Source organism: Lepidothrix coronata, unplaced genomic scaffold (assembly GCF_001604755.1).
Source record: "Lepidothrix coronata isolate B3197 unplaced genomic scaffold, Lepidothrix_coronata-1.0 Scaffold53, whole genome shotgun sequence".
Lineage (NCBI taxonomy): Eukaryota > Metazoa > Chordata > Aves > Passeriformes > Pipridae > Lepidothrix > Lepidothrix coronata.
The window spans coordinates 209579-232578 of record NW_016690233.1 but is presented as its reverse complement, the minus strand read 5'-3'; the positions used below and the strand labels follow the sequence as shown (position 1 = coordinate 232578).

At 35.8% G+C, this 23000-nt stretch overlaps 1 protein-coding gene across 2 annotated transcripts in view; it reads left to right on the top strand.

Moving 5' to 3' along the window:
* CUL5 (cullin 5) overlaps positions 1 to 23000 on the top strand; it is a 32503-nt gene extending 9503 nt beyond the window's left edge. For both annotated transcript variants that reach the window (XM_017816017.1, XM_017816016.1), the window contains 16 exons: positions 857 to 1033; positions 4052 to 4193; positions 5177 to 5322; positions 5399 to 5479; positions 6658 to 6751; positions 9973 to 10103; positions 10847 to 10954; positions 11552 to 11616; positions 13268 to 13400; positions 13938 to 14069; positions 14718 to 14841; positions 15600 to 15775; positions 15894 to 16055; positions 16757 to 16875; positions 18182 to 18305; positions 19470 to 23000. In XM_017816017.1, coding sequence (XP_017671506.1) covers positions 857 to 1033; positions 4052 to 4193; positions 5177 to 5322; positions 5399 to 5479; positions 6658 to 6751; positions 9973 to 10103; positions 10847 to 10954; positions 11552 to 11616; positions 13268 to 13400; positions 13938 to 14069; positions 14718 to 14841; positions 15600 to 15775; positions 15894 to 16055; positions 16757 to 16875; positions 18182 to 18305; positions 19470 to 19664 — 2109 coding nt within the window. In that variant the 3' untranslated portion in view covers positions 19665 to 23000. The remainder of the gene's footprint in view (positions 1 to 856; positions 1034 to 4051; positions 4194 to 5176; positions 5323 to 5398; positions 5480 to 6657; positions 6752 to 9972; positions 10104 to 10846; positions 10955 to 11551; positions 11617 to 13267; positions 13401 to 13937; positions 14070 to 14717; positions 14842 to 15599; positions 15776 to 15893; positions 16056 to 16756; positions 16876 to 18181; positions 18306 to 19469) is intronic.

Genomic DNA, 23000 nt, shown 5'->3' with positions numbered 1-23000 from the left:
GGAAATTCTTTTGTTTGTAAAACATGTAGCAAAAGATGTTGTCTGTAATTAGGGATTTAAAAGAGGGGGTTGTTGTAATATTTTTAAAAAATATTAAAAAATCACGACAAATGTCTGTAAAGGAAAAAATTAAAGTCTATAAAGTCTTTCTTTAGTGAAGTGATTTACAGCATTAAGGCTTTGCTTAAAGGAAAATAGTTTCTTATAGAGGCATTTGTGTAACCTGGCATATAAATGTTGACTTTTTAAGTTCCACAGCTTACTTGCTTACAGCATGCATAAATGCTATGCTGAACTGAGGCCTTTGATATGGTCTGTGTTGGCTTTTATTTGAGAGGCAGGTTTTTAGGCATTTTGATAGCCATTGTACAGTGTAGCCGTAGTTTCCAGACTTTATTAAAATATACATGTTAACTAGCTGTCTGGGTCTAATGAAAGGCTAGTAGGTGCCATTGAATCAAAACTTTTCACTGCATAGAATATAACATAGTCCTTACAGATTTATGTTAAGGTTTTTATATATGGTTGTGCCAGTACATGCCAAAAGTTTTAATATTTTTGACTTGCAGATGGCTTAGAAGGAGAAAAAAAGAAAAGGTTAATTAGGAGAATTTGAACTTGCTGACTACCTGTTTGCTGCTATCTTTCTTTACCCTTTAGAAATGACCCATGTGCCATGGGTTAATAACTACTTCCGCAAGCTAAATGGCACTTAAATATGCAGACTTTCTTATTCTGATATATCTGTACATTTGAATTTTATATGGAGAGTTATTTTCAGTATAAGCAAAGTCAGCCCATATTTTGTGCATAAATTTGTTTATAAATTACCTCCTCTTCTCCCCCGTCCCTCCAGAGAGTGCTGAGTCATCAAGATGATACAGCTTTACTGAAGGCATATATAGTGGAGTGGCGCAAGTTCTTCACACAGTGTGATATTTTGCCCAAGCCATTTTGTCAATTAGAGATTACTTTAATGGGCAAGCAGGGCAGCAACAAAAAGTCTAATGTAGAAGACAGTATTGTCCGAAAGGTAAGTGATCAGTACTAAAAGCTTTGTTGCACTGTTTGCCTACAGTAAACAGGGGAAGGGACTCTGTAGCTGAAAATGAAACCGCATCACACGTCACATGACGTATCGCTTTGCTTCGGCGTGAGAGTCACAGTAACCCTGCAACTTTTTTTTTTCCTCTCCACGATAGTTTCACTTTGTTTCTCCAATTCGGCTTTGGCTATTAACAGTATTTTTCATGTGATTGAAGCACTTCTCGTTTGGGCTTTGGGTTTGTCTGGACTTTGGTGGAGGTTTTTTGAGGGGTTTGGTTTACTTTGTGTGGGTTTGGGTTTTTTTTTTTAATTATGACTTGAATCCTGGGATGGCAAGTAGTTGTAAATTCATCTACTTTTTGTATATTTGTGAGTAGCAAGTGTATTTGTATACATCAGTGAGTAGTTTTTCTGCTCCTGGTTTATATCCCTAGGCCAAAATGGTAACTGGGACATATCTCTGCATTTTATAAATGACTGATTAAATTGTGTCATTTTAAGTTAAATATGGCTGTTGATATCTCAATTTCCCCTTTTTTTTTCCCAAACTGTCAGTCATATCAATGAAAAGATTAGACATGTAGAATCTTGTAGATATGATCTTTTTACTGGTTCATATTAAACATAAGAAAGTCTAGTGCTTTGAGTATGGAGTGCTCAGTGTTCTGAGTCCCATGAATAGTGGTCCTGGAAATTGCTTTAGTCTTTTATTATAAGGAAAATGAAACATATCAGTTGTAAAGTGTTATGTACTTTAGTTTAACATCTTTCATTATTCCTTTTCATTGCAGAAAGTATATGTAGGGAAATGAAATTTCTTTATCGATCTTTAGCTTGGTATTGAAGGTCATTTTAACTGTTCCCCTATCTCCAGGATGGGAAGAGTGAAATAGTTTGAGTGCCTTACTTTGGGCAAGGTTTTTTTAATTTGCCCTTCTGTTTTGATATCTTGTCCCCTTTACCTCTTGAAGAAAAGGAAGAGAAAACAGCAGCAAAGAGAGGAATCACCATTTCACACTACCTTTTTAGTTTTCATTGTTTGCTGGAGAAAGCATGTGATCTTATTAGGCTCACTAAGATCTGGAAAACTTGAACTCTTAACTCTGCTTTATGCAGAAGGCAGGAAAACTAAGAAATTAAAGAAAAGACAATGTCAAGTGGACAAAGTAGTGAGGAGAATCTGGGAGAAAGAACTGGTTTCTAACAGTTCAGATTTTGGTCAAGACTGAAGCTGCTGGAGTTGTCTCTCATGTGTAGTCCAGTGAGGACCAGCTCATCACTGGGACGTTAAAGCCCACAGTCTCCAACCTATCTCATTATTTCATATTCACTACTGAAGGTCACTTTGTGTTTCTGGCATCATTCTCTGTAGTTTTCTAAAAAGTGCTTTGTGGAAACTTTTCCCATGCTTGAGAAGTTCTTCATACAGTCACCCAAAATGATACATGTGTTTTCCTTCAAATATCTGTGTAAAACTTCCCTATCCATAATGTCTAGAAGCAGTTTGACCATGACAAAGTCATTAATGTGCCTGCCAGGTTGCTTGAGATTATCTCACTGTTTTCTTCTCCATTTTTTACTCACTTCAGCTCTTGTAAACTAGTTCTCTAATTGCACAGTGCAACATAATGTCTGTATCAATAAAGTTCAAGTAATGAGAAAGGTCATGGAGGACGCATAATTCAATAAAGCTTTGCTTCTAAGAATGTTGCAACATTGTAAACATTCTCTTCCAACACGAATTACTTCAGTTGTAGAAATGGAAATTTAGTGGAAATTGAGAGACAGTTATGGAGAAGTTAAGAATAAACTATGGTAAACTCTCTTGAAAGGATATCCAACTTTTATTAGGTGCTTGCTGTGTTAAAATCTAAAATTTACAAAGCAAGAATGGAATAAGATCATCTAATCTTTACTACTAGCTTCACCATACAGTGATGTCAAGTCATCATAGGTTATTTTTTAGCAATCATAGGTTATTCACAGTCATGAGGTAAAGTTTGAATTCATAAATTTTTATGATTCCAACCTGCTTTCCACTACCAGTGTAGACTGAATATTATTGTGCTTAAATTCCATTATTAGCAGTTACTGTCAAGTTTGTATATAGTGTAAGTTTGAGTTTTTTTCTAAAGCAATGAAATGACCTGAGTTGGATAGAAAAAATTACATTATCTTTAAAGCTTTGGCATAATTTCATTAGGTATTCAGTGACATATAGGTAGAGCCAGATCCAGTGACTTGAGGTTCAAAGCAAATTAAGATTTTTAGCAAACACATAGAATGCTTCAAGTATTTAATACTGAAGAGCTAATAGGGCTTAGGTGGGCACAAGTATGGTGGTCAGGTGTAATGCAATGCATTTGCAGCAGCATCAGTAGCAATCACCAAAAATTAATAAATCACACAATGGAATAAAAAGGGACCCATTGAGTGATGAGGATTTTGACAGGAGCCTGCATAATTAATTTTAAGACTTTACACTGCTTAAATGAGATTTGGAGTTTTTTATAATTTACATATACATCACTTGCATACTGAACTTTCTTGTTAGATAAATGCAATCAAAAACCATCAGTCTTTTTCTTTACATAAGAAAATTAAGAAAAAGCCTGCCAAATAGTGAACTGTATTTGGATATTTGGCTCAGAAGTACCCCCTGATACTGCAACTCTGACACATTGCATTGCTGGAAAAGTTACCTGACTAATTACCATGAAGTGTAGAAATAATAAAGAATTATGGAATTAATATATGCATTAAAGACTGATTTCCCCTAGCTGTCCAGTTACATAAAGTAAGCTTAGAAGGTAAGCTGAATATTCCTTCTATAACAAGTTCAGAGAAAGACGAAATTCTGCTGTAGCTGAACTGCTGTATGAACCTGGAAATTACATTAAAAATTGCTCCATTTGTGTTTCTGATGTCTTGCATGTCTTTTGCACAAACTTAGGTCTGCGTGTACCTTTCTGACAGGATTTCTTTTTTCCTTCCTAATACACAGCTCATGCTAGATACGTGGAATGAATCCATATTTTCCAATATAAAAAATAGGCTTCAGGACAGTGCAATGAAGCTAGTTCATGCGGAAAGACTAGGAGAAGCTTTCGACTCTCAGCTCGTTATTGGAGTTCGAGAATCATATGGTATGTCTTGCACAGGCCAATTTGTTGCCCCTTCATTTTAGTAAATTAATTTTCTTCATACAAAGGTGGCAGTTGTGGTAGGGTTGAAACTATTATCTCAGCATTTGGTATTGATTTTTTTGTTGTTCTTGCTGATACATGATATCAGTTAAATTCTGCATATAATCTTTAGCTTCTAAGTGATTTACCTGTGTATCAGTTACTGCAAAATCCATGTTTACGAAGAGAAAACTTTTCAATGTTTTAGGGTTGCAGATATAACTTGTCTGTACTCCTTTACATGCTGTTTCTGATTCTTCAGACGGTTTGAAGAAGAAATGTTAAACAGGCTGCATTTAAGACTTTCAGTCATTTTGTTGCAGAACAGATCTGTATATCTGAAACCTCTATGACATTTCACCATTGTCTGCTGTTTTGCAGCCTGTTGTATGAAACTTTTGGCTTCTCTTGGATGGCTTTATGGATGTCCAATCCTAAACTTTTTAAAGCATATCCTATTTAGTGACTATTTATTTCCAACTAACGCAAAGCACTCCAGTAAGCTCACTGTCTCCATTCTTGTAAAACAGGAAAAAAATAAAATGAAGACATTGTTATTGTAATAGCAGTGTCTAAGAGAAGCTTTTTGTTTAGTCAGGTGGAGAACTTTTCACTTTATTAGACATTATACTGATCTTTTTTTTTCTTCTTCCTTAAAATTTTCTATTTATATGTGTATTTATGATTACTGTGTTTGAATGTCTGAAGTGCTGGAGCTAAGCATGCAGTTTTTTCTAGTTCTCTATAGTTGATTAGATTGTTTTTTGGAGCAAAGACTGAACAAATTTGGTGTTCTTTTGTGATCAGAGTGCATTTATCAGATATTTTTGAAATTGTTCAATGCAACCTTTTGATACAAGACTCACTCTCTCATTGAGATTTGCTTAATATTAGACACATAAGTTTCCTAGACTTGAGAGTAAGTTTGGACTTTCTCTTTGCAGTTAATCTTTGTTCTAATCCTGAAGATAAACTTCAGATATATCGGGATAACTTTGAAAAGGCATATTTGGATTCAACAGAGAGATTTTATAGAACACAGGCTCCTTCTTATTTACAACAAAATGGTGTACAGAATTATATGAAATATGTAAGTAAAAATTCTGTTGGAATTTTGTTCTGAAAGTGTTAGTGCTTAAAATGATTGCTGTTATACTTTTGCACAGGCAGATGCTAAACTAAAAGAAGAGGAGAAAAGAGCACTACGATATTTAGAAACAAGACGTGAATGTAACTCTGTAGAAGCAGTGAGTATAATATGTAGAAAAATTACATATTTATACAGTAGTATTATATTGCAGTTTTTATTTTTCTGTTACAGTATTATTTGGTAGCACTAAATTGAAACAATTTGGTTTATGGTTTTTAATTTACATGGGTTTTATGGTAATTAATTTGCAACAAGATGTATTACTTTCCAGTGGTAATCTACAATTTCTGCAGGTGTTTTAATAGTACATGTAGAACAAAAGTTCACACTGAAGGGCAGGTTTTTATTCAGATTGGGTTTTGTTCTTTTATTTTGAGTCGGGTATGGTTGGTTTTTTTCCTGTGTTTGAAAATAAGCTGACCAATCTGTTTGGCAAAGGGTTTCTCAGTGCTTATTTAGAATACCTGAAAGAGTTATTGTTCATTGCAAACAAAAGGAGCTATAGAAATTTCATTAAAACTGTAATAGATTTCCTCTTAGGCTGAAATATGGCCATTTAATATAAAGGTCGTTTTTCTTTTTTTCCTTCCCCTTCTTCCCTCTTGAGCAGTATTTTACACGGCTCAGATTCTGGAGGAAGATTTAACTGTAATGAATAGTTCATGATTGTCTGTGTTGAAATTAGTTCAGGAAACAGGTTATTTTAAATAAATACCTTTTAAATCTGATTTTTTTTTTTGCAGTGGATCAAAATGTGCTTTATGCCTTTTGTTAAGCTGTGAATCATTCATTCTGCACAGCTATAAATTGTAACCCATATAAAGAGACTGACAAAAGAGAGATGGTCCTGACATGTATATACAGTTTCTGTTCTAGATCTAGTGCCTTATTCAAGCCATCCAGCCTGGTCCAAATAGGGTATGCTGGAATGAGAACTATTCTTAGCTCTTGGATGTATACTTGGAAATGAAGTAGGGTAGTTAGTGTTCCAAAAGTGATGGCTCCCTTGAGAGGAAAGAGTTGACAGAAATACTAAGCTTATTAATGGTTTGGAGGAGACTTTACCACATTTATGAACCTAAGCATTTTGAGGAAGTATGGTTCCTGTATAGATTGTATTCAAACTACACATACTTTTCATGAATCAGTCAATGAATTCGTTATTTTATAGTTGTTGAGAACAGGCTGGATCCTGTGTCATGGCAAACTTGAGACACGTCAGACTTTGGCGTTGAGATGGCTACATGAGCTAATTCTGTGTTTAATGTATTTCAGCTAATGGAGTGCTGCGTCAATGCCCTGGTGACATCTTTTAAAGAGACTATTTTAGCTGAATGCCAAGGCATGATCAAACGAAATGAAACAGAAAGTAAGTGAAGCTTCAAGAACAGTGCAGGATGAACCCAGCATCTACTGCATAAAAATAGATTCGTGTGTAGATATATCAAATTACGGTTTTTAATAGATGGTGGCAGTCTTTCATAGAAAAGTACTACTGCTCATGAACAATTTTATCCCACAAAAAACTACCGTCATTGGCTCGTATTTTTTTTCTATCACTTTTAAAATCTGTATGTACAATAACCTAATTTGAATGAGTGGATAGCTCTCATCTTACTTGAAAAACAAAAAGAATATTTTGTGTTCTATTTTCTTTATTTTTTCCTACATTTACTTTCATCATGTTGAGCAGCTCTGGTAAATGCTACGAATGTCTTTACCTTCTATTTGAATACTTCAGATACAAACACTTCCCCTTCATTTCTACCCCTCTGCCTGTTTACGCCTGGAAAAAAAATGAAGCATCTCTTTACAAAGCTCTTTTTCTGAAAGGCAGGGAGAAATTTTTCTTCTTCTGATATTGGTGCTGGACCATAGGTCAAATGAACCAAATCTCTGCAAGCTGTTCATGTGGTTTTATAGCCAGTGTCAGTGTGAGTATTGAAAGTTAGCTCTGCATGCCTTTTTAAAGTTTTCAGAAGTTTTTTTTTTAACTCTGCTGCCAGAAATTGAGAGGCTAGTGTGATTCAGAAGTCTTGTGTTGATCCTGTATGATAAAACAAACTAGATATGTCATTAAAATGTCATAATTCAAGTAGGAAAATTGAAAAAAAATAAAAGCTGAACTCACAGGTTAATTTTTCTTTGAAGTCTGGGTATCCTGCAGCCAGGGAATATTTACTGTCTTATGAAGTTTTAATGTCTACAGAAATGTGAAAACTGTTTTATGACTTAGAATACTGTAGAAAATACTTCTAAAGCTAACATTTCAGAAAAAATTCGACCTCAAAACTATGTCATACTGATCTGTTCATCTAGCAGCATGATTTCTGGCAGTAGTCCAGAGCTAAATGTAGAAAGGCACAAAACTTCTTACGAGTATATGTTACAGCCTTTGGGAGAATACAGGAGGCTTATGTAAATGCAGGATTCAGAAGGGCTCATCTATAGCAGCCAAAGCATCTTTCTAAAGAAACCTGTTGAAATATTCACGCAGGGCTGTGTCTGCCCTGTGTACAGTGCTTGGTTGCAAAGTACTTCCACTTGGTACATAAGAACTATGTGAAATGTTTTAATGAAGGACACAGGTGCAGATGACTAAAACGTAATTAAAGACTGGAGCTATACATAGTAATATATACATCTGATAGTGCCCTCTGCTGTACTTTGCTTATGCATGTGACTTTCTGATATGTGCCCCAAAGAATTTAGTCATGTTTTTGTTATTAAACAGCAGTGACAAAGAGAGGACTCTTTTGCTGAGTTTTTTTGGCTATGAGCTGGGCACTACTGTAAGACACTCTTTTTATATGAAGTACTTAATATTTACATGCTGTATGAAGGAAGGAAGGAATAATGTTTCCCAACTAAAAACTGTCAAATATGACATAGCTTGCAGACTTCAGAATTGACTTAGTGTACTTTTGTTTGCTTATGGTAGTGGGGAGGCTAGGCCTAAGTTGTATTCTTGAAGTACAACAGAAATAAAAAGTACACTTGGCTTTTATAAATTAAGAATGAAAACAGACTAAGTGCCTCACCAACTGCAATGGATTTCTTTACTGTTCATTGTCATAATGTATTCTGAGAGAAATTCCAGTGAAAGACTCCTTTTGGTTTTGTTACTTTCAAATCTGTCTTTGAAGAATCTGAGATTTTTTGGGTTCCTGCAGTTTTAGGGACACACCTGGAGTCTTCCTTTGCCACTGATTCTTAGGACAATTTTTTTCTTGAATTATTCATGCCACCACTAGTTTACAGGAACAGATGTAGAACCCTTTAATATATACTTTATTTCTCTTTTTTCTGCCATCTCTTCCTCCCTCTTACCCTTTCTAAAAGTACAGCTTAAAAGATCCAGTAAAAGTTGAGTGAGCTTTTTGGACTTTATGTAAAACAGTGCTGCCATCACTTACAGTACATCTAAATTGCACTGAGAACGCCTCTGACTCAATTTCTTTTTCTGGTTCCTGAAATCCTGTCGTTCAGTCCATTGTGAGTTGTTTCTAGTACCATTGCCAGTTCTTATTGAAAGCTGGTTTTAATTCCCATTCTTTAATTTGCATTGTTACATTCTAAAAGGATTTTTTTCCTTCTATGTGCTTTGCTTTTCTATTTGCTCCTGCAGCAGCTGTTGAGATACAGAAGTTGGTAACATATTTCATTCGAAGTGGTGACAAGATCTTGATGTTTGTTGCTGACAGAAGTATTGCTGAGGAGACTTTTCCCCTTTCACAGTAGACACAACATTGGGAAACTAAGTGAATCTATAATTTTTTTCTGTCAAAAAAAGGATCAGAGTCCATGACTGATATGTTCTACTTCATCAAGCAGAATCCTTTGCTGCGTTGAGTTCAAATCTCTGTGGTCTCTCTACAACAATCTGGTGACCTTAATCTCCCAGTGTTCTTTGTGGACAGCTTTGTCAAGATGATTATTGATGTTTCAGTACCTTTTTTTTTTTTTTTTAAGCAGTGTTGAAATATCTTCACAAAAAGTAGACAAAGCATATCATTTTTTGAAGTTTTTGAACTGGTAACTTTCAGAAAAACTAAATAAACTCTTTGCGAAAAAGAGTTCACTGTTTGCCTTAGTTTTGCTTACTTCATAATTTTACATGCTTTTCATTAAACAAAACACATTGTAGGTAGTATTGGAAGATACACAGAGACAGCTCTGGCTTTAATTTAAAAATAAAAAATGTCTTGAATCCATACAATTTTGTGCGTAAAGTCCTGTAGGCTTCTAACTGAGAGAGACCCGTTTTTGCCAGGGATTATGAGGCAGGCAGAATCTGGATTTAATTCAAATTGCCGCTGATTTTAGGGGATTTTATTCAAGCTTGTGATACTGTATGCATGAGCAAGTATTACATTGCAATAAATATCTGTCTTTGCCTTCAGAAGAATCTCCTTATGGAACCAGAGTTAGAACAGTACTCAAAACACGTTTCTTTTTAAGGAGTGAATTGGATTATCTGTGCTTTACATATTTAGTGTTCCACTTGATACATTTCTAGCAGAAATGCAGTATATTTGGATTTTATACAGGATTTTGACTGCTAGCTTCATCAGTATTCGTATCTTTCAGAGTTGCATTTAATGTTTTCACTGATGGATAAAGTTCCGAATGGCATAGAACCTATGCTAAAGGATTTGGAAGAACATATTGTTAGTGCTGGACTGGCAGACATGGTAGCAGCTGCTGAAACTATTACTACTGTAAGTGTATTGGTTTGTAATAAAAGAACACTGAAAAAACAACTTTGCAGAATTTAAATATTCTCTATTCGTGGGACAAGCTTGTGAATGGAAATAGTTCTTGAAGATTTTATCTTTAAACTTCAAATTTTGATCCACTGGAAGTTTTAAATGTCTTCAGGATACCTTTATATTCTTAACATTTTCAGTTGTATCTTTAAAAAGTGAACTGAATTTGCAGTAAAGAAAAGGTTATAAAGTACATGGGATGCTTATATGATAGGATTGTGTTAGCTTCTGAATTAAAAAGGCCTAAACAATTTTTCCAAAATTCTAACTTCGTGATGAAATTTGAAATTTGCTTTCAATCTACAAGTGGTTGTTCAGTGTGGGAATTATAAGGTTTTTTTCCCCACCTTTCTTTTTCAGCTTTGTATCATCAGGGTCTAGGAGGCCTGAGTGTCTGCAGCAATTAGGATGTGTCTTTTATTTCTTCTTGAAAACTTCTTTTTATTTTAAAAGTTATTCCACATTATTTGAAAGTTATATATATTTTTGTATATATAACTTTCAAATACTATCCTGAAAGTCTGTGTGTAGACTTACGTGCTGTAGAGATCTTCAGTACAGAGAATAAAGATAAAATACAGTCATAGTATGCAGGCTTTTGAGGATACAACATTTTTACAGATTAGGGAATTAGATGTAAGCTCACACTGAATTCTGTGGAGCCTTGGTCTTTTATTTGATTTTTGCCTCTTTAGGATTCTGAGAAATACGTAGAGCAATTGCTCACGCTATTTAATCGGTTTAGTAAGTTGGTTAAAGAAGCTTTTCAAGATGATCCAAGATTTCTTACTGCAAGAGATAAGGTATGTGTTTCTGCTGACCTTTTGTTTTCAGTATGAGAATTGTTGTAATTCATATTACGATGTCTTAAAAATCCTTGTACCCAGTCACTGTTAAATCTAGATGCTGCTTTTACTCTAATAAATATACAGACTAAAACACTGATGAAACTTTCTACCAGCTGATAAGCTTTTAATTTCTGTTGTAGTCCTGCATAAATTGGCATGCGTTCAGCTTTGTAATGTAGAGCACATTAGAAGATGATCTTTGTGATGAGAACCTTAATGTCTGATTCAGCAATAATTCGTGTTTAGAATTTACTGCATATTTGTCTCATGACTTCAGACATGCAACCTGCTCCATGTAATCCCTTCCTAAGTTGTTTTTTTAAAGTAAAGTAGTATGCTAATGGAAAAGAGGAAAATGTAAAACATCTGTTAATGGAAAATTGAGTCATAGAATTGGAATTCTCAAATAGAAAATCAAATCTGCAAGCTTTGAGCTAATTAAAAAAATCAAATTAATTTCATGTTACAGTAGTATAAAGAGAGATAAAATCTTTGCAATTCGTGTCAGAAAGAAATTGAGTGAAGCACGAATAATCTGTAATTATTTTTCAGGCATACAAAGCAGTTGTGAATGATGCTACAATATTTAAACTTGAATTGCCATTGAAGCAAAAGGGGTAAGCCAAATAAACTCTATGTGAATCAAGGTCTTTAAAATATCTCTTCAAAAGGTAACACTGTGTTTAAAAGGGCTTTGTGTTCTTTGCATTATGGAATTTCAGATTGCTAACTGACCTCTAGTAATACCCTCTTCACATGGATCAGTGAATAGCAGCAGCCTGTTTAAACTCAAATTTGTTTGGAATAATTGGGGATCTATTCTTTTATACTAATGAGTCAGTCTTAGCTGAAGTTAATAATACCTTCCTGGGCTCTTAATTCCAGAAACCTGTATAGCTCTGCTGCAGCTTCAGGAAAGGTCCTGAGTTAAAATGAGGCAGTAATCTTTATGGCTGATTAAGGTATAACCATCCACAAGTTGTTTTCCACCTCCTCTTGTGCCAGCTGTGAGTGTGACCTGTCCGGCTGTTACATTTTTGTTTCAGTGCAGGATTAACCAGGTTAGTTTAAACACCTTCCAGTAGATTAGGCAGACCTGCGTGACTCAAGAAGAAGGACCATGCTTACAGTGACCACTCTGCTAACTCAGCCAAGAGAAGGTAGCAGTCAGTTAATTGATTGTTAACATTTACCATGTGATGTGCCACTTGAGTAGGATTTTGTATATATTAGGTTGTTGGGATTGCTTATATGTAGTTAGCACTCTGATATACTATGGAAACAAAGCTTATGTAACTGGGATGCCAGCTTCCCTTTCCAGTTACTACTTTTCACGGCTGTCAGTATCTTGAAGACTCCTATTCAGAAATACCTTGGAACACATGGATTAAATAAAGGTTCTGTCTTGTAATAACCAAAAGACTAGTGATCTGCTTGTACTTCAGCTGGTCTTTAGGAAGGCAGAAGACACTAGCCTGCAAGCTGGTTCATTAATTAACAAAAAAAGGACAAGTTGTCTGAAAGTGTTAGTCTGTCTGTACTAATTGATGAGAGGTTGAGATTCCTGAGCTTGTTTGGGGCCCTTGAGAGTAGCAATCAAGTTGGTGCCGTCTGACTCTAGGAATAGGGATTGGTCCTTGGCACTTGGTTTTACTCACCAGTCTGAAGACAGGTTCAGAATATGACCTTGTGCGTGCATGAATTTTTAAGAACCACAGTCTGTCTTCTGTAGCATCTTCTGGTTTAACTTTAGTCTGCTTTTAATCTCTAAGCTGTTAGTCTACCCTTTATACCTGTCTTGAAATAATTTTATCCTGTTACTTTGTGATAGATGTGTTGAGTTTTGCAGTCTGTGAAGTTTGGTGCAGGGGGCTGTTCTTGAAATTTCATTACAGCACACTGACAAGATGAGTGAAACATTTCACTGCAACATTTTTAAATCCTTCACTGGAATACTTTTTGCCATGCAATATTTATTTGTTTCAAACTGTAGTTTCAACTTCATCCTTCATTGTGAGACTTCTAAAATTATAAGCAGTTAAAATGATCAAGCTGTAGAAACTCTCTGAAGTGTTTGGTAGTTTTTATTCTTTCAAGAAGAAAAGGGTGTTATCCCTCATTTTTCATTAGTTTACTGAGGATATGAATTCACCACCAGGATCCTTGCCAAGGGCATCAGGAAAGAGTGGTCTGTCTTGTTAAGTGTGACTTCTCCAGAATAGCAGGATTCTGTATGGTTTGAAGATGTGTTGTTCTTCTTTTATCTAGTGTTGGATTGAAAACACAGCCCGAATCCAAATGCCCTGAGCTTCTTGCTAATTACTGTGACATGTTGCTAAGAAAAACACCACTAAGCAAAAAACTAACCTCTGAAGAAATTGAAGCAAAGCTTAAGGAAGTGGTATGTTTTTGCCTTCTACTTCTCAATTATTCTGAATAATGAATTTGTTTGTTCCATTTCCTTATGTGGGTCAAGGCTTTGATCTTCAAAAACAGTTATGCAAGGTGTAATAGTAGGGAAAAGAGTTTATTATGTTAATGAAGTGTGTGTAAGTGTGTATGTGTGTTTAAATCTTGTAAATCATTCAGCGTCTCATATCTCCTGTGTCAGTTCACAGAATTGGTATGCTAAATGCCTGTATGAGATTGTAATGTATTACAGTAACTAATGTTAGTCTAGAAAATAATACAGGAGATTTTTACATATCAGTGCTGATGTCTTTTTTGATGTAAGAGAATTTCTTGATGTTTAAATGAAGAAATTGGAGGTGCGATATTATGACAGATTCATAGCTGATGCCTGTGATAGTATTAACACCGTTACCCTTAAGGCAATGTCACATAGCCTTTTTCTACTTCACAGTGCTATTAGATCAGCATTCAAAGACTTGTCTGATTGACAACGCAAATAAATATATTAAACTCTTATTTTTAACAGCTTTTGGTACTTAAATATGTACAGAATAAAGATGTTTTCATGCGATATCACAAAGCTCACTTAACAAGACGTCTGATATTGGATATATCAGCTGATAGTGAAATTGAGGAGAATATGGTGGAATGGCTCAGAGTAAGTAGCATGACACCTTTCTTTGGTTGTGCCTCATGCTTGTGGTTAATTAATATTCCCACTCTTGAACTTAAATACCCTTCTTGCTTAGATGAGGTTTATCTTAAATTGCAGGCCACTCAGGGCATCTTATATTTCCCTTTCCTCGCAAAGCTTTGTGAAATTAAAACAGTTTAGCTCTTTTCTAAGGGCTAATAGTGGTAGTGATAGATTTTAAAATATTTCACATATGATTATCTGAAAGCTTCATAGATTCTGTATGCAAATGAGCAAAATGCAGTGTACTTGTTTTGGTATGTAAATAATTTGAGATGCATTCTAATTATGAAATTTTATGTACATTAGACTATTATTTGCATGCCTTAAACATTCCATCAAATCTCAGAATTCATTGATTCCTTAATGCATGCATATGTTCTTCAGCACTTGGATTTCTTTAAAAGAATCATCATATGCCCTTAAGGGGTAACTGCTTATGATCCATGCAAAAAACCACTTTCTATTGCATTGCACATTAACAGTTACTGTAAAGTGATGGTACCTGTGTACTTCTATGCTCTCAATTTTTTCAAGCTTACTATTTTAAAATTAAAGTTTTTTGTTCATAGTTGTCTGTGTCATTGGTTAGTGTTTTCTTTGTTTATACAGGAAGTGGGAATGCCAGCAGACTATGTAAACAAGCTGGCCAGAATGTTCCAGGATATCAAAGTGTCTGAAGACTTGAACCAGGCCTTCAAAGAAATGCACAAAAATAATAAACTTGCTTTACCAGGTACTGTTTTCAAATTATTTGCTCTTCTTCATTTCTCATAGTGAAAGAATAGGTCTGTTAAATCTTGTTAAAAATTGTATCAACTGCAGGTTGAATATAGTCTTCGTGGTGTTGTTACCCCTAGATTGGAAGTGTCTGTAGACCCTGCTTTCTCTTGCAGTTGATACAGCTGGAGCTGTATCATTCTGTGAGTTGTTGTGAAGTTTCATTGTGAGCAGTCTTGTAGATACAGACTCCCTCCTCTTTTAGATAAATTGTAAGCAGGGGCTTGAATCAGCATCAACCAGGTGAATGCCTGAACTACCCCCTTCTTTTATGCCCTCATCACTCTTCATGAGTGCATCATGCTGTGCTCCTCCTTTATCTGCCAGCAGGAGAGCTGGACCATGCTATGAAGATTTAAATCACATTTCTGAGATTAAGTTTCACTGATAAGAGAGGCTGAGGAAAATCCAGTATTGGACCTGTCACTGCTGAAAACCTTTGAGTAGTTCCTACAAGCATCAGCTATAAAGCTGTATCAGGGCTTAAGGAGCTCAGCAGAAGCAAGCCAAAAAAACAGATTTCAATCAGCATTGTTGGCAGAAAGCCAGTGATGCTTAAATAGAGCACCTTGATGTTTAAGTAGGTAGACACCCCGCGACTTTCTGAAAATTCAGTCCTCCATAATTGTACGCAGAGTAGAAAAAAAAAATAAACATTTTGTTTTGTCTATCAGTCATACCTGGAGATTCATATAATCCAATATCATCTTACAGCTGACTCTGTGAATATTAAAATTTTAAATGCTGGTGCCTGGTCTCGAAGTTCTGAAAAAGTGTTTGTCTCACTGCCCACGGAATTAGAAGATCTCATCCCAGAAGTCGAAGAATTTTATAAAAAGAATCACAGTGGTAGGAAACTCCATTGGCACCACCTCATGTCCAATGGAATTGTAAGTGTATAGTTTTCAGTGTGTCAGTCTCAGTGACTGCACTCTCTTTGTATTTATAATAGGAATCAAGCTTGTGATCCAGAAGGGCTTATGAGTAAAATTTTCATCCTCTTCACAGATAACATTTAAGAATGAGGTTGGCCAGTATGACTTGGAGGTAACAACATTTCAGCTAGCTGTGCTGTTTGCATGGAACCAAAGACCCAGAGAGAAGATCAGCTTTGAAAATCTGAAACTGGCGACTGAACTCCCTGATGCAGAACTTAGGAGGACTTTATGGGTATATCCCTTTCTCTTGAAACAGATTGCTTCTTGATTTTTGTACTCTGAAATACTGGATTAGTATTTTGAAAGCACTGTCAGATAACACATTGAAACTGAAACATGAACACCTTTCTTGCTAATTAATCAGTTGTAATGTTGGCTCCTTGCACTACTGCTGAGCACACACAGCCTTTACGTTAACATGTTCTCTCTACCCAGTATTTACCTAACAAGCTCTTGGGAACTGCAAGATTTTTCTGACCATATGCTGCCTAAAGCACAGAGTTATGATTGTGGTTTGTGGAGTGGGACTGGTCTAATTCTAGGAAATTAGTGGCACCTGATAAATATGTTGCTTAAAAATAACTTCAGTGTTTGCTTTATCAGATTTCTAACTATTTAGCTCACAAATAAAGAGAGAAATAACATAAATCAGACTTAACACCGCTTCTGTAGCCGTGAGTTTGTATATTTTACTACTTTGTGTGATATTTTGCTTATGCTAACACATTTCAGAAGGAGATTTGGTAAACTGTGTCCCCTCTCTGGTTTTATTGGTATCTTCATGTTGACCTCTAGCAGCTCCAAGCAGTGCTGTGTGGTTCCCTCACTAGAGTCTGCACACCAGTGAATTATGTTCTTAGAAAGTAATTGTTTCCATTTAGAAAGTCTGGTGTTTTATTTTCATTCTTTCCCCCCCTCCCCTTTTCTCTGTAGTCTCTTGTAGCATTTCCAAAGCTGAAACGTCAGGTTTTATTATATGAACCTCAAGTCAATTCACCCAAAGACTTTACAGAAGGAACCCTCTTCTCGGTGAACCAGGAGTTCAGTTTAATGTAAGATGATGTTTGAAAAGTAAAATAACAATGTACTATTTTATAACTAAAGGAATTCACTTTAACTTTACATTTGTTCTTGAAATTTTTCAAAATTAAGCTAGACACATGCTTTGCTGCCCTATCCTCACTTAGTTTTGGCTATAGTCATGCTTCAAGTAGGTGGCTGGACTAGATGACCTGCAGCAATCCCTTCAGACAAAATGTAATTTCTGTGAAATTCAATTTCTTAATCACCTAGGGATGAGGTGCAAAATTGGAGGCTTTGCTATGTTCCTGTTACCAATGAGCCTATGAAATTTCATGGAAGGACAGCCTGTAATCAGAGCACTAGTGCTGTATTGATTATTACACATGCACAGAATTTCAAAAGCAGAGTGATAAGTTTAAAAAGGAAGTGAAACTGCTTAATAATATGGCGTGCTGTCAAAAGCTAGGATTTTTTGTGTGGCTCTCACCAGAGTATCTTTATTTCTGTGAGAATCATGGTGCTCTTTTCCTGTTGCTTTGAAATCCTTCAGAGAGCAAGATAATATTAAGAGAGAATATCTAAATGGTATATACTGTGTTCAGCATGTTTTGGGTTTCTGCCTGCCTCTATTATCATGACTATGATGAGAAGTGGCTCCTTGGTAGTAACCTCAGATTTTGTGCCTCCTACTCAATAGCAACTGGACATCTGGATCTGTGGAGAAAGAGACAGGTGACAAATCTGCTTCCCCAGGACTTAGTTTCTTGCCCGGGGCCAATATTTATTCCTGTCCTCAGGATTCTGAGCTTTGGGAAATGATGAGAGGACATGACAGAAGAGACAGGCTGTACAGAAAATTCATGGGTAATCACTGAAGAACGCCATCAGCTTTCTTTGTTACAATAGCTGGATTTTGTCCTTCTTTTCAGCTAGACAGACAATTTTAATGGAATATTAGCTAGTCCAATTTCCTGAATTTTGCTGTAAAAACTTCCTCCAAACAACCCTACTTTTATATAATTAAATTGAAAAATACTTCTCTGAAATTTTATTCTTTAAAGTGATACTGGTAGCTTTTCAACTTTGGACATTAGCAGTTTCAACTGATGGATTTATTTGTAATGCTTACTAGCACTGTTTAGGTTTTATTGTGCAGAGATGTTGGCACTGAGTTTTGATTTGTCAGCCAGCTGTCTCACTGCTGCAATGCTAATAGCCCATAAATGTCTGATATGTGATGTTATTCCTTGCAGCTGTAATTTAAGTTTAACGGGAATTCCGTAATTGAAAGTGGTTTTTTGTTTTGCTTACTTTCATGCAATGCAACTTTTTCAGAAAAAACGCTAAAGTTCAGAAAAGGGGCAAGATAAATTTGATTGGTCGATTGCAACTTACTACAGAGAGAATGCGGGAAGAGGAAAATGAAGGAATAGTCCAGCTAAGAATATTACGAACCCAGGCAAGTAAACCACCAGAAGAATATAAAATTACCCTATTTCTTTTGTTGTATTATTATTACATGCTGCCCACAGTTGGATGTTGATATATGAAATGAGTGCTTTTGAATCCCATTGGAAATTACTTTTGCTGTTTGATTTAGATCCTTTGTAAATACCTGATTTTGCACTTGTAGTTATCAGCCTCCTTTTCTGAAATACCACGTCATCATCATCTTTAAAGAGGGCAAAGCAGATATTAAGCAAGTGTTGAAGGCATAACAGTGTTGTGGTGGATGACAGCAGCAGATTGGTACAGTTGACTTACACTAACCACCACCATGAACACACAGTATTCTTGATCTTGAGATCTGTTTGGTCTGTATGAAGGAGGAAAATCTTGGAGATGGGATCACACTGCAGTAACAGAACATGACTCTTCAAGAGGCCTTCTCCTTAGAGGGAAAGTTTAAAAGTGCATCTTAGCTGTACAAACTGCAGCTTCCTGCTTTGTGGTTGATTGTCCTTCAGTCAGCTACTCATGTCAAATCTTTTGAGCTGATGGTTCTAAAAAAACCTGATTTTTTTCTGGCATCAGAGATCATTACCTACTATGGGGTTTCAAAATCCCATTTTACATTCAAGTTTCAGGTTTGCTCTATCAGTCAGAGTAGATTCCAGGCCATGCACATTGTGAATTGTATCACCTGACGTAACATATGATGTGACCATACTTGAAGCAAAAAGATTAATGCCCAGTTGTGTTTATGAAATAAGAACTCCTTGGGAGTTCCAATTTTACATTCAGCTTGCATTTCATGAGGTGTTCACAAGGTATATCATAAATCACCTAGGAAATGGTGGCTCCTCCTCAGAGAATGAACGAACGTTTGGTTTTAGTAATTCACGCTCTAGGTATAGGATTTAACTGCTCCTTTGACTGGAATTGTCTTGTATCTCTTGCATCTTGCCAGTGCTTCATTCTTTTCCTTTATGAACTTCTTTGTAAAAGCAATTCGATACCTACATAGGCTAAGAAATGCAGCATCTATCTGATTTTTAAGGAAAAATACAGATTTCCTTGCTGTCTTGCCATACCAGGAGCTCCCTAATAATGCTGTGTTCATTTTGTCACTTCACTCAGGCATTTAAAAGTGTTTTTTTTTTTCCTTCTTGTACCCCACCAGGAGGCTATCATCCAAATAATGAAAATGCGGAAGAAAATTACTCATGCCCAGCTTCAGACTGAACTGGTAGAAATACTGAAAAATATGTTCTTGCCACAAAAGAAAATGATAAAAGAGCAAATTGAATGGCTTATAGAGCACAAATATATCAGAAGAGATGAGTCAGATATCAACACCTTCATATATATGGCATAATTTGAGGACTCTGAAGGATGCTGAGAACATAAATGGAAGGGTGCTTGGACAGACAGCTGCAACAGTTTGTGCTGCAGAAGGACTTGTTTTGACTTTTGTTACGTATTAAAATCCCTGCCTTACCTTAACTGAGGACTATATTTTGCCAATCTCATTCAGCTAGCATGATGGCATTCCCTTCATGTTGCACACTTCTAACAGCATGCTGTTTTGTGGGAAATTTGCATTCATGAAGAGCCCATTGTGAACTTTTTAAAGTAGATTTGATTTACACCCACCAGGAAGAATACAGGTTTGGGTTTTTAGATGACCAGTACTTGCACAAGGAAAAAATATTCAAATATTCATGCACTGAGGAACTGCTATTAGTTTTGTTTTGGGTTTGTTTTTTTGTTTTGTTTGGTTTTGGTTTTCTGGGGTTTTTTTAAATGCAAGTAGGACTAGAAGTAGCACTTTCACTTTTGTGTTTTGGATCAACAGAGTAATGTACTGTCCACCTTTGATCCTTTTTATGTAATAACATTTGAGACACACAAACACATGCATCACAACTGGTATGTATTTGTTACAGTTAAAACCTGTTGGCTAGAGCAGTGCTTCAATCTAGTAACTGGATTTTAATAATTGACACATTAAGTGACACAAAAGTAATTCCAAGTCATGGGTGATATTTTTCGCTAAGCAAGAGATCATTGTTTTTAAGTTGTTTCCTGTAAACGAGTGGATATGTGTTATTTGTTACCTTATTTGGACAGATGATTTGCTACAATCCTTTTTGAGAAGGTAGAGGTTTCTTGAATGATACTTCACTCTAAAAGCAGTTTTCATGGGAGGGTCTGCTATACTGAACAGAAATACTGAGTGTATTTCCTTGTACATTTAATATTTGTACTCCAAATATTTAGGTATGACTACATATATCTGGATGCATTAAAGAGTAATTGATGCACAACTCCCCCAGAAAGAGAATAACACTTGAAGATCCCTGTACTGTTTCCTCAGTGGTAACTTTTATATACATGCAAGGTTAATCCAATTGGACTAGTCAACATCTTTATACAAAAAAAACGCTCTGCTTTATATTTTGTAACTGGTAGGGTAGGAAATATAATTCTGATGAAAATGGTGAAAAGCTAAGGAAAAATACCTTCTTTAGTGTATGCAGAGAGAGTGCCAAATACACATCAGGAATTTCAACTTCCTAATGTTACCTCTTCTATTTTCAATTGTCTGAAGTAGTCGTTTGGCACTGCCTGCCTCTCTGCTATTCTGAAATGTCCCAGCATGTACTGGACTGATACCATGAATCACAGGAGCAGAGTGCCTGTCTTAAGACAAAAGGTAAGTTGCGCTTTACTCAGTTCTGTATGAATATTTCTTGTATAAATCGCAAATGTGCGAATATTTTTTTTTTAATTAACCAGTTAATTGAACTACAACATCTAAAGGCCTCATCTTCTTTGATGATGAAAGGGGGAAGAGGATACAATTAACTTTAGTCAAAAAAGAAAGCCTTCCAGTAAGTAAGAGGAGTTCTACTTTCACATGGTTGCAGTAAAGTATGCAGTAAGAGTGGTTTAAAAGCAAACTCTCCAAGAATGGCTGTTTGCACCCTTAAACAAGCTGCGTGCTCTATTACTAATGTAAATGCCAGTGTGACTGACTGAGAACAGTGTGTACTTGGACATCTGTTTGAGTAAGAAATTTTTGGTAGCGAGGGTTTCATGACCAAGAGACGGAGAGAAATCAAGGCCTGGCCAATTACAATTGATTGAAATCCTACAGCTTGTGTTACATGCTTTTATTGATACTCAAAAGTAGATGCTGTTTAAAAATATTGCATCTTTCATGTTGGCCCTGTGGTGTTGCAATTCAGAATCAAAAGCAAGTGGTGCTCTGAGTAGTTAACCAATGAAATTATTTGAACATTAGAAAACAAAATTCTAATAAAAAACTTTGTGCTGCAAGACTTTCAGTCTTTGTAACTTAAAAGTAATAAATGCTTACTTGGGATAATTGGGGAAAACATGACAGTCTGAGCACACTTCTCAATGAGAAAAATTTCCACCCTTAACCAGAGAAGAACAGGTGTGAAATTGTCACACAGAAAGAGCTGCAAAGGGGATAATGCTGATTTTGAAGCCATCGGTTTAGATTTGAGAGAGGAGTATAAGAGACTGCATTTCAGGTGCAACTGTTTAGGAAGCTGGAGTGTATGCAGAAAGCAACAGGTTGCTGAAAGCTAAGGAGCTACACGTTCCCTCAACTAATATATACAATACAACCTAATTGTTACCTAAATAATTCTCAAAACCTGGGATGCAGAAATAGAATTGGTAATGTGCCTATGACATGGTCATTTTTCTTTAAATATGTTCCAGAAATGGATGTCGGGTTTTTTATTAAATCTGAGACTCACACCAGCAAATCTGTTAAAGATGCAGAATCACGTTTAGCGTCCTTCATCAGGTCACTTTCACCAATTTGCACTTAAAACTAGTATCACTTGGGGCACAGGGAGAAACCTGGGGTAAACTGTTCTTTTGGGGAGGGTAGAATTCAAAACTATTCTTCACTTGCAATATTGCAACAATGCACTTTTAAGGCTGCAATTTTTAGCTATGAATATATATGTCCAAAGACCTAGCTTAAGGAGGTGCTGCATCTGAAAAACATGTTGCCACACACACTGCCACGGTGAATAGCTAAGGAATGAGATCTGGTATAGAAGAGGGGGGAGGGGGAAAAAATCACTCTTAATGGGTTTAATTAAGAAATACTGTTAAATCTTTCTCTGTCCCAACAACTTGATGAGAATCTCAGTTTCAATTCTGAAGTCTTCCATTTTTCCTCTTTCCACAGTTGGTGTCCCTAGCTTCTATTTTTACTCGTTTCTTTCATTTGTTATGACTGTAATGCAATTACATTTCCAAATGACAATGTGACTTTCTCATTTTCACCTTTTTAAACTTAATATAAATGTTTTGAATGTTAACATCTTGCATTTATTTGCATTGGGATGCCATTGTCCTGTAAAGTGCAAATTTTAAAAATACAATTGGCAAAAAGATTTGATAGTTTTACAGAAAGATTTGCTATCTTAAACTCAAACTGTTTTCTATTTTCATCTAAATGACTGGGATGCTATCTTTGTAATTCTTTGAGGTCATATTTGTGAAATAAACAATACATGAAAGCTTTCCTGTCATATACACTATATGTAGTCTGGAGTGTTGAGCGAACTTGAGTTCCTGAGTTGTAATAACTATCTACGTATGGTATTTACAATTTTGAATGTGTGCCACTACCAAGATAATAATGCTGTACAATTTTGAA